At 41.1% G+C, this 11245-nt stretch overlaps 1 protein-coding gene across 1 annotated transcript; it reads right to left on the bottom strand.

Annotated features, from left to right (window-relative positions):
- Positions 1 to 977: 977 nt before the first annotated feature.
- On the bottom strand, positions 978 to 10920 carry ATP5F1A (ATP synthase F1 subunit alpha). Its single transcript, XM_030566375.1, is given in 14 exon segments — positions 978 to 1199; positions 1750 to 1900; positions 2271 to 2415; positions 3113 to 3220; positions 3347 to 3571; positions 3712 to 3863; positions 4902 to 5050; positions 5228 to 5394; positions 5486 to 5624; positions 5626 to 5656; position 7753; positions 7965 to 8134; positions 9580 to 9658; positions 10762 to 10920. Coding segments are annotated over 14 exon segments (1659 nt in total). The 5' UTR covers positions 10822 to 10920; the 3' UTR covers positions 978 to 1117.
- Positions 10921 to 11245: the final 325 nt, after the last annotated feature.

Genomic DNA, 11245 nt, shown 5'->3' with positions numbered 1-11245 from the left:
TTGAACAGCAACTTTTACAAAAGTGGAAGAGATTACAGATTTGAACGCTGCAACCAGTTAACGGGACATGCTGTGCGTACTGTACCTCAAGCCGTAGAAACTGAGTGCCAGAGCTGAAAGCAACTAAGAATGAAATAGCAAGTTGTAAACCCAGTTCCCTTGTGTAAGAGACATAGCAAAAATTACTAAATAACACTCCCCTCCCCAAACTGAAATTAGTGTTTCAGTGTTTAGTGGGGGTAAATAGTTTCTGGGCCTTTCATATGCATGAGTTTTAGAATGGTCCTTTACCCTCTTGAGTTTTCTGCATTAGGGAACTGAACATATTCAGAAACCATTTGTTCTAGGAAGTGTCCGTTGAATTGAGGCTGAGAATTTTATCAGCATCCCTAAATTCTTCATGACTTGCTACAAACTCCATTTACAATTCCCCGCCCCTCACCCAAAATCCAGTATAAAGTGAGATTATGATCAGGAGATGACAGCTTCATATTCAAGATTCCTAGACAGTCCTAACTCAATGCATGCTTCATAAGGTTCCAAATACATGCATTGAGAAGATACTTTATGCCGCAGAGCCAGTACAGCTACAAGAGGAAGTGTGATTTAAGCGGCTTCCAGTATTTGTCATTATGATCTTGGCACCTGCCACCAGCCCATCATGTATCTGAGCTCTCAGTTTCAGCTACAGAATTTATTCCTATTGGTAAGTCAGCAAGAAAGGACCCAAATTAGCTTTTAAGGCTTTAGATTCTTGCCACCATCCCTGGAAAAATACTTGTGCATTAAACAAAATTTGATCTAAATATTGTGACAAAATTTGAGCCTTATGATGTTTTCCATATGCTTTCCAGAATTATAAACAGCACCTCAATGAGTGGGGAAAAGTTATATTTTTAAATTTGTGTTGCTTTAGTAGTTTCTGTAGACACACCTAGAATACCTGGATAGAAAGGTGCCAGTTTATACTGAATGTCTACAACTTTTTTACATGGAACCTTTTATTCTCAATGAGATCTGTACAGTCAAGTCACACATACTTTAAACTTCTGAAGAATGGAGTTAGAGCCCTAGAATTCAGTGACAAACAGTGTGGCATGTTACAACAGTTAAGTGTTTATGCTTCAAAAGTAGCCAGGAAGTTTGTGACTACTTCTTTCAGCTTGGCATCTGTTTGTTCAGAGATCTTCCCATCGGTCCTGTTAGGAAAAAGACAGGCATGAATTACACTTCAGATCCAATAATAGGTCATTCCCTAACCCTTCCCTCTTGACACAAAACAAAAAACAAAAAGCAGCTATCTAGAATCTTACTAACTTAAGTGGGAGGTCTGTGTCAGGCTAGCAACTGAATGAACAGGAAGGCAAGATTAAGGCATTACTACTGAAGGCAGTATTTTGTGGAAACATCAGTAAGACTTCAGTTGTGGTGAGAATCAAAGTATACTTTGGCACAAATTCAGTATCTAGGTTAAATGAGGTTCTGTTTGTTGCCAGTGATCTTTACTTCAAGATAAACATGCTTCAGATACGCTTTGAAGACCAGGTCATGTGCCCTCAAATGCTATCCGTCAAATGGGGAAGGAGGGGAATGAATCATTTAACAGTGACTACTTACACAATTAAAAATCCAATTTCAATGCTCAAGACTTCACTGTTACATACCAATAAGAATCTTAGTCTTATGTCTGCAGTATTTACGGATACATCACCTTTAAAATAAAAGTGGGAACCCTGAAGACATACATACCTGATTGTGGCAAGAAGGGTCTGTTGCTGGCTCAGAACGTGGGCTAGGAAAGCACTCTCAAATTTGGTGATTTTGCTGGGCTCCAGTTTGTCCAAGTAACCTCTTACACCAGCATAGATGACTGCAACCTGTTCCTCAATAGCCATGGGGGCTGCACAGAAGAGGGCAGTGTTAGCCAAACTATTTCTCACGTCAGAACATAGCTCAGTGTTGTGCTGGAGTCCCCGGAAACCTCACTGTATATTTGTAACAAGGTGATTCAAAAATAATGAAGACTGCATTCTGCAAATATCTTGTTCACAACTACTCAGCTTTATGTTATTGTAGCTGTACTCACAGAAGATGACCTGATGATTAATAGTCAGAAAGCTCAAGTGGCCTAGCAATACCATATCAGAACCAGAAGTCACCTAAAAGGACTGAAATGTTTCACATTGGCTGTAGCCAGTCTGACCCTGCTATGGACCCAGACCTGTTTCTTCCCCAGCTAGTTAAATGTTGTATAAAGACAGGGGACTCACAATACTGTCCTTGTTTGAGAAGCTCAGTCAGACGCACACCACGATTCAGGAGCTGTTGAGTAGCAGCATCCAGATCAGACCCAAATTGAGCAAAAGCAGCTACTTCACGATACTGAGCCAATTCTAGCTTCATGGTACCGGCCACCTAATATACAAGAAAAAAAATCATTGGGTTTGGTTATATGCCACATTTTGTAAGCAGCTAAAATCCTCTAACTTATTTTCCTTAGAAAGCTATCAGAGCAACATGGATTCATTTCAGGTCTGAATGATGGTTATTAAAATCACTTAAGCATAAGGAGCACCACAATGGTGCAAGGATGAGAAGAAAAAAAATCAGACTGTCAAGAAGGAGAGAGAGGTAAGCAGAAGTTCAGGTAGTGGAGCTGTGTTGCATCCTGAAGTAAACTCTTCAGTGGAGAATAATTTTGCAATTTACCTTAAAGTTAATGTTAACTGCCTTCTTATTTTGATTAAGCAGATTACCACAAGTCTGATCAGAGATAATACCTTCAGTTCTGGATTCAACATAGACAATAGTTGGATACTTCTGTTTGATTTCATCATGTCTAAATTGAGGGGGGGGAATTTCTATAACTCCACCAATATTTACAAAAACAGAACACTGAGGCCAGTTTCTTGAGATTTTCTTTGAGAGTTTACAGTTATTTACAATTGGCTTTATGTAAAAAAGTGAAGTCAGTTTTAGTGTGCAGTTACTTTTCACGTTATGATCTTAAATGCTAGCAAAAGGAAGTGAAAAGGAGCATAGGACAGGACCTAAAGGTACTTGTTTTTAAGCAAAAAGTGTTCTAGTAACATTTAAGTTATTTTATGCTCACCTGCTTCATGGCTCTGGTCTGGGCAGCAGAACCCACACGGGAAACAGACAGCCCAACATTGATGGCTGGACGGATGCCTTTGTAGAACAGTTCAGTTTCCAAAAAGATCTGTGAAGACAGATTTCTGGAGTTTCTACCTTGATACTAACAGATTTTATGCACTTTAATAGTGAGTGTTGATTACTTATCACCCAGTTACACTAGCACAAAAAGGAATATATCCTTAAATCCTACCTGTCCATCAGTGATGGAGATTACATTAGTTGGAATGTAGGCTGACACATCACCGGCCTGAGTCTCAATGACAGGAAGGGCAGTCAGAGAGCCACCTCCAAAGGAGTCATTCATTTTGGCCGCTCTCTCCAAGAGACGAGAGTGTAGGTAGAACACGTCACCAGGATAGGCCTCACGACCAGGCGGCCGTCTCAACAGCAGAGACATCTGACGGTAGGCAACAGCCTGTATAAAAATAAAGAAAAAGGCTTTAGAACAGTAACAAATTTCTAATGACAAGTCTAAACCATAGTCTGTTTAAATTCCAGTGTTAAGTTCCCAAAGCTATGTCACAATTTCCTGAAATAGGGAATATTTCATTTTACCTGTTTGGATAAGTCATCATAAATGATTAGAGCATGTTTCCCATTGTCTCGGAAATACTCTCCCATGGAGCAACCAGAATAAGGAGCCAGATACTGAAGAGGAGCAGCATCAGATGCTGTTGCAGAAACCACGATAGTGTACTTCATGGCATCTGAAAAGAGTTTGAGACAGTTATTGATAATGTTCTTTTATTTAAAAACCCTTTAGACTCTTCCTCTTAGAATTACAAGCCTGTTAGAATATGAAGTCTTGTTACTAATTCAGTCACTGTTTTGGTCTCCCTCTAAGGAGATACATTTATAGTTTAAATTGAAATGAAGCGGCTGTGCTATAGTACATAAGCTTATGCATATTTAAGCAGATAAAGGGCTCCTTCTTCAGGTGACTCCAAGGCAACAATTTCTCAGCTTCTGCAAAGTTATATCACTGCCCTTTGCTCCATGGGACTACCACAGCAGAGTTGAACTTTCTCCCCCCTGCCAGAAGTTGACATCACTTGCCCAAGAAGCAAAGCAATACAGCTCCATGGTCAGTGTTGGGTATTTTCAAACAGTGAAAGACTATGGAATTCAAAATAGAGGTAAGCAAAGGAGAATCTTCTATTTGACCTAGAACATTTGTAGTAACTAACCATGAGACTACAATTAAGGTCTTTCCTTCAGCCTCACCTGCTATCATTACTTTTAAAATGCCCCATTTTGTGCAAACCTCATCTGCACATGAAGTGTAGACACAGGAAATGATTCCACTTTATGAAGTGTGTACAATGCACAGCATTTTTCAGGTAGAGTTAGTTACTAGCCTACTACCAAAGAGAAGGGCTGGCTAGAAATTAAAATCAATAGTGTAGTTCTACTCAGACAAGCCACCCAGACAGGAGCACTGTCAGGTTCCAGGCTTGCCTCAGCAACTTCCAAAGAATACCCATCCACAGAATGTGCATTTTCTGCCAATTGAAAGTACTGCAAAACAACCTGGGATCTGAAATCAAGCTAGTTCTTTTCTTGTGCATCAGGGATTCAGCAGACAGTTTGCTCTTAGGGAGCTTTGTGCACTCCCATGGCGTTTAACACATTTGCACCAGTTAACCCATTATTCAATGCACAGAAGGAATAGTATTAGTGTAAAAGCTGAATTGGAAAGTCACTTTAACTAAAAGAATTCCAGTGTTTTCTCCAACTCTTTATACCTGCATCAGTAAGCCTCTTCACCAGCTGGGCAACAGTAGATCTCTTCTGACCAATTGCAACATATATACAGTATAGTTTCTTTTTCTCATCAGTTCCATCGTTAAATCTTTTTTGGTTGATGATTGTGTCAATAGCAATTGAAGTTTTGCTGCAAAGTAGTAGAAAGTAAGAACTGAAATGGGCTAATTTGTCCAAGTTACTTTATTTTCTTCCCTCCACATGTATAGCTTAGCTTTGTATATTTACACCATTTCTTCCATGAAGAAACAACTCCTTAGCAGCTTAGACATTAAACAATAAGCTTCAGAAGACACGGATTGCTTACCCTGTCTGTCTGTCACCAATGATCAATTCGCGTTGGCCACGGCCAATGGGTACTAAACTATCCACAGCCTTGATGCCAGTTTGCATGGGCTCACGCACAGAGATTCTGGGAATGATCCCAGGAGCCTTTAGACCAACTCTCCTACGCATCTTAGAACCAAGTGGCCCCTTGAAAGCAAAGAAAGATTTTGTAGTTATTCACAAAGCATATGTCACTATATAAGTTAAGATACAGCAAATATTTGTTTGCCACATTTACCTTTCCATCAATGGCATTACCCAGTGCATCTACAACACGGCCCAAGAGCTCATCACCAACTGGGACATCCACAATGGCACCAGTCCTCTTCACAATGTCCCCTTCCTTAATCAGTCTGTCGTTACCAAACACACAACACAACATTGTCAGGTTCCAAGTTCAGAGACATACCTAAAACAGAGGTGATGCCATTATGGAACAACATGATGCAGGTAGGAATTCAGTTAGTTCTTGCAAGAATTTAACCAGATATTAGAGAATTAAAAAATGAAAGTATTCTGAATGATAATAGGCTTAACACACATTTGAGGTCTCCATAGATGAAGTTGCCACAGCAGGTAGATTGAGGCTGTGCATCTATAGTCAAGCCGTTTCTAGAAGGAAAGGGAACTCTAGAGGCGTGTTTCAAATTAAAGACAAGACACAAGACAATACAAAGTTATGCATATGGAAAACCACCTCACTATACATATAAAATGGACGGCGGTCTAAGTTAGCCCTTACCACAGAGGAAAGATCTTAGTCATTGTGGATAGTTCTCTGAAAACATCCACTCAATGTGCAGAAGCAGTTAATAAAGCTAACAATGTTAGGAATCATTAGGAAAGGGATAAGGACTAAGACAGAAAAGATAACGCCATTATATAAATCAATTCTTGTCACCCAATCTCTAAAAAAAGATATTAGAATTGGAAAAAGAGAAGGGCAACAAAAATGATTAGGATATAGGACAACGCCTGTAAGAGGAAAGATTAAAGAAAATGGGACTGTTCAGCTTAGAAAAGAGATGACTAAGGCAGGATATGATAAAAGTCTATTAAATCATGGATGTTATGAAGAAAACAAGTGTTATTTACCCCTTCACATAACACAAGAACCAAAAGTCTGGTGAAATTAATAGGCAGCAGGTTTTAAAAAAAAAAAAAAAAAAATCAAGGTACTTCTTCACACAATGCAGTCAAGGTGTGGAGCTCCTTGTAGGGGAATTTTTTTTTTTTTAAAATGGATATATACTTATCTCCTAGAACTGGAACGGACCCCGAAGGGTCATCGAGTCCAGCCCCCTGCCTTCGCTGGCAGGACCAAGTACTGATTTTGCCCCAGATCCTTAAGTGGCCTCCTCAAGGACTGAACTCAACCCTGGGTTTAGCAGGTCAATGCTCAAAACACTGAGCTATCCCTTCCCCCATTGTATAGGCCAAAAGTATAAGTGGATTTAAAAAAAAAAAAAAAAAGAATTAGCCATTATGGACCTATCTATCCTCCATGAACTTATTAGCCAAGATGGTCAGGGATACAACCCCATGCTTTGACTGCTTCTAGACCTCTGAATGCCAGAATCTGAGACTTGACAACAAGGGATGCATCACTGGATAATTGCTCTGTTCTGTACATTCTCTCTGAACTATTGGCACCAGCCATAATCGGAAGGCAGGATACTGGGCTAGATGGATCATTGATCATACTGGGTCAAACCATTCTTATATTCTTAAGCAAGCAATTCTGGATTTAAGACTAGCAAAAAAGTAACAGACAGTTACCTCTGAGAAGAGATATAGGGATAAATAATATCACATAACACTCAGATGTAGTGATAAAATAATTTCCCTCAAAGTAAATATTTCAGCACTATGACAACTGAAACTTCAGTTCAAAGGGGTAACTAATGCCCCCTTTAAAAAGTTTCGGTGCACATAATGAATTAACTCTTTTCCTGGAAAGTGTAGTCTTTGAGAAGTGTTTGTGCCAAAAATTAGTAGAATGAGGGAGCTTTAATTTAAAGATGGCTTGGAAATCTAACATCTAGTTAGATTTAAAAAAAAAACCTCACTCCCTGAAACAGAGTAGTCATAGGCATCTAGTATCAAGTTCAAGGGCCCTCCCGTTATTCTGGAGAGACAAGTCATATAGAAAACAAAAGTCACTCATAAGTTACTAGACATTAGGAGTTACTAACCAAGCACTCACAGGTGTTGTGAGGGGCAAAACAATATGCTCAGCTCACTGCTTTGTTTATACTGGACTGTTCACTCCTGAATAAAGAATCCACTAATCACTGTACACTGTATTCAGCTGTGGTAATTACACTTTTTTTTTAGTTCAGCGAAGGAACTTATTCTCTGAAGCTAGGGAAGCCCCTCCTTCAGACCCACCAAGTTCATCTGTTCTGTTTAGTTTCCATCTTAAGACTTATCCTGTAAGTGAAAATGTGATGAAATAAAAAAAGCAAGACAGTGATACATCTGAGGTAGACTAAATACCAACACCCTAAAACCATAACATTATTGTTCAGATTCCAATTTAAATTCTCATCTCCACAACAAATGGTACTCCAAATGTTCCCTGCACTCCCATACGAAGTAGAGGATAAGTGCTTCTGAACAAAACATGCTATCAAGCAGAATCTCAGAGATGTTCCAGTGATACTTTTAGCATTCTGAGAAACAGACAAAGAAAGTTTTAGTTGTATCAAGTTTACCTTTAATCCAGAAGAGAACTCCACCATTTCTTCTGCTTGAACATTCCTTAGTCCGTATACACGGGCAATACCATCACCAATTGACAGCACACGCCCAGTCTCTTCTAGCTCAACAGAGGTGTCAGTTCCCAGAATACGTTCCTCAAGAATAGAAGATACCTCAGCAGTGCCTGGTAAGAACAAACAATTTTAAACTGGAACAGTACCTTGTTAAAACAGCTGTGCGAATTAAGCAGCATTAATTCAAGAAAATATAAGTTAAAATAGGCTTAATGCAAGATTTTAGGCACAACTGTTCTTTAGAACTACAGCTTGCTGGGGAGAAACAGCCAATGGTAGCCCTATCTGCTCCCATATCTAAATGGGAATTTTCTGTCACCGTAACAGCACAGTGCCTCTGAGGCAGCAAGATGAATTCAGGAGTGATGCTGGCTGAAGCGTATTAAGATGTGAGCACTTAGCTCTCCAAAAAGGATGAAAGCATTAGATTTTGACCCACTGAGAGGTCAAAAGCTGGACAGGTAGTGACAAACTGCTACAGGGCTCCAATTGGGGGCATCTAGTCTAATCCAGTTGCAGAATCTAAATTAGTTCTGCTGTGGATAGACTAGTATAGCACTCACATGGACTAGGTAACTATTACAATTCTGTAAATGCAGAAACAAAGTTTTATAAAAAAAGCCAGAGAAGTGTTCCCATAAAATGCAGATTGTTCACTTCTTAAACTTTCTCTTAAAACTCCCAACTCAAAGACTGTAGTAGTGTGCTGCATTAGCATATGGAAGTAAAATTGAAGAAACTGAACAGTTTATTTTTTCATTACTGCAAAGCAAGGAAAAAATAAAACAAAGAACTAAACAGACTAATCTTGCTTTGTTAAAAAAATCTAGTCTGTTTAGTTCTTTGTTTTAATTTATGTTTAATCTAACAAGTTGTGTCTTACTCCATTAGAACTTGGTTATGGTTCAGTGTCAAACTAAGGTCAAAAGCTTGTACCAGCAGGATAGACAAGCTAGGCTCATACATACACATTTCATTAAAAAATGTCATTCATCCTAAGAGGTCTTAAACCACTTGACTAGTCATATACAGCACCACTGAAAAATACAGTAAAGCAGACAAAGCATACTGCTGGAGAGACAGAGAAACTATGGCCAAGGACACAGGGTCAAACCCAAGCACTTCTTGACAGAGTCCTGAGTTTAGCACAAATACTGAACTAACAAGGAACCTGCGGTTTAAGACTTTAAAGCTCTTCTGCATGGTACTCCCTTTATCTCTTTTAGAAAGGCTAAATTCAACCTTCATTTCCAGGTACACTAGATCTGATGCTTAAGACTACAATATCATTCCCTCTGGTTTGAGCATACCACTGAATTACTTGGTTGTCAAACAAAATATTAAGGTACATCTTAATATCCACAAAACTTCTAAAAGACAGTTCGATATAAAGAAATCTCCACAAAACAAAGAGATGGGAGACATGTTTACAAACTGAAATGCAGAACTTATATTGCAAGGTCATCTTTCTATCTGCTGTGAATATTGTCATTTGGTTAGCAAATCTGCATTTGTAAATTTGGTGTCTTATGTTAAGAAGTTTCTCTGGACTCACCAACTTTTTGAAGACTAGTTTTGGAGGCATGGATGTTCCTTGTAGCAACAAATGTTGCACCGAGGGCATTTCTAGAAACCTAACAAAAAACATTTTGTTTAATGAGAGTCGGTAATTTATTGTGCGTTTCTAGTGACTATGTAAAAACTATGCAAAAGGCACACAATATTTTAAAGGACACCACCACCTTGAAAGCAATCTGCATATATAAAATTTCCAAACAGAAACCCAACACCTAATTCCTCAATTTCACAAGTTGCTTCCTGGAGATACCCCTGGCAGAGCCCCACTGACTTCAACAGAAGGCCTCCTACATAGTTTGCAAGATCAGGCCCAAGATTAGTATAACTAAGAGTAGCTAGTAAAGAGTTCCTATTTTTTAATTTACTTAATGCATTTTCCATTCAGATTCTATACTGTCCTCAACACTATAACATATGAGCATCTTCCAGAAGTGCTTTAAGGAGGGCGATTACCACTCACAGCACTTCAAGTTTAATCACTTTCTATAACGGTTTTTAAGCCACAGGACGGTTTTGGTTTTTTTTTTAAAAGAATTTTTAAACGGGCACTGTCAGAAACTGGGAAATTTTTTTTGAAGTGATCAATTTAAGCATAGAGCATCCTCCTGAAGTTCTCAACCTCATAGGTGAGCTCAATTAACATGAGTTCGGGTAAAAGACAACTAAAAAGCTAGTGCCACAAAGGCAAACGACACAAAACAAAGCAGCCCCAAGGCTTCCAGAGGACTGTCTCAAAGAATGTTAACACAAGCAAATGCCAGGCCAGTAAGACTTGGGAAGCCACCGAAGCCCCCCACTCACCTTCACCAGGGTCACTGCCTAGTGTTGAATAGCCTCAGAGATCCCTGCACTCCCACCCCAACCCCCCGAGACCCCAAGGCCTCCAAGTGGTGGGGCGGGAAGCTGCCAGGGCTACCCCAGGCCGGAGCTTGCCCTCCCACCCCCCGCGCGTCTCCGCCGGCCCCAGGGACCCGGGCTGGGCCGGCCTTAGCTGGAGCCGAGCCCCCGCAGCACCCAGCCACAGGAGGAAGGCGGGGGTCCGGCTCCAGGTAGGGGAAGGAGGCGGCAGCCCCGCGGACCCCTCTCAATGTCACCCCAGGCCCGGACTCCAAGATGGCGGCGGGCGCGCCCGGCTGCCCCGCGCCCAGCGCGTTCTCACCAGGCCGGCCTGCCGGGGCAGCGCGCGGGCGAGGGCAGCAGCCACGCGGACCGAGAGCATCTTGCTGGGCTGAGGGGCGAGCCGGTGCTGTCTCCTGCAGCTGCGGCTCCCGCCGGCGCCTTGCACACTCTGCACAAAATGGCCGCTTCCGCTCCGCCCCTTCAGCGGGAAGGTCACGCCCCCAGCACGCCGCGGCGGGGCAAGCACAGGCCCTGACCCGGAAGCGGTTCTTGTAGCCCCTCCCCCCCGGTGATACCCCACACTTTTAATTTCACAGTTTTGGAGTTTTGTCAACGTTTTTAGGGCATTTCCTGTTAAAAAAAAATACAGTTTGAAATTGTAAAAAAAAATTGTCAGTTGCCCGAAATGGCCCAGTCCATTGTAAGCAGACGCAGCTGCTTCTCCCCCAGGCAGGCAAAGGGCAGCGTCCAAGGGATGGGGTCAGTCCAGGCTGGCAGAGGGCAGGGCTAACTTGTGGCCCCTG

This window comes from Gopherus evgoodei, chromosome 6, assembly GCF_007399415.2.
Source record: "Gopherus evgoodei ecotype Sinaloan lineage chromosome 6, rGopEvg1_v1.p, whole genome shotgun sequence".
In the NCBI taxonomy this organism is placed as follows: domain Eukaryota; kingdom Metazoa; phylum Chordata; order Testudines; family Testudinidae; genus Gopherus; species Gopherus evgoodei.
This window is presented reverse-complemented; position numbering and strand designations above follow the sequence as displayed.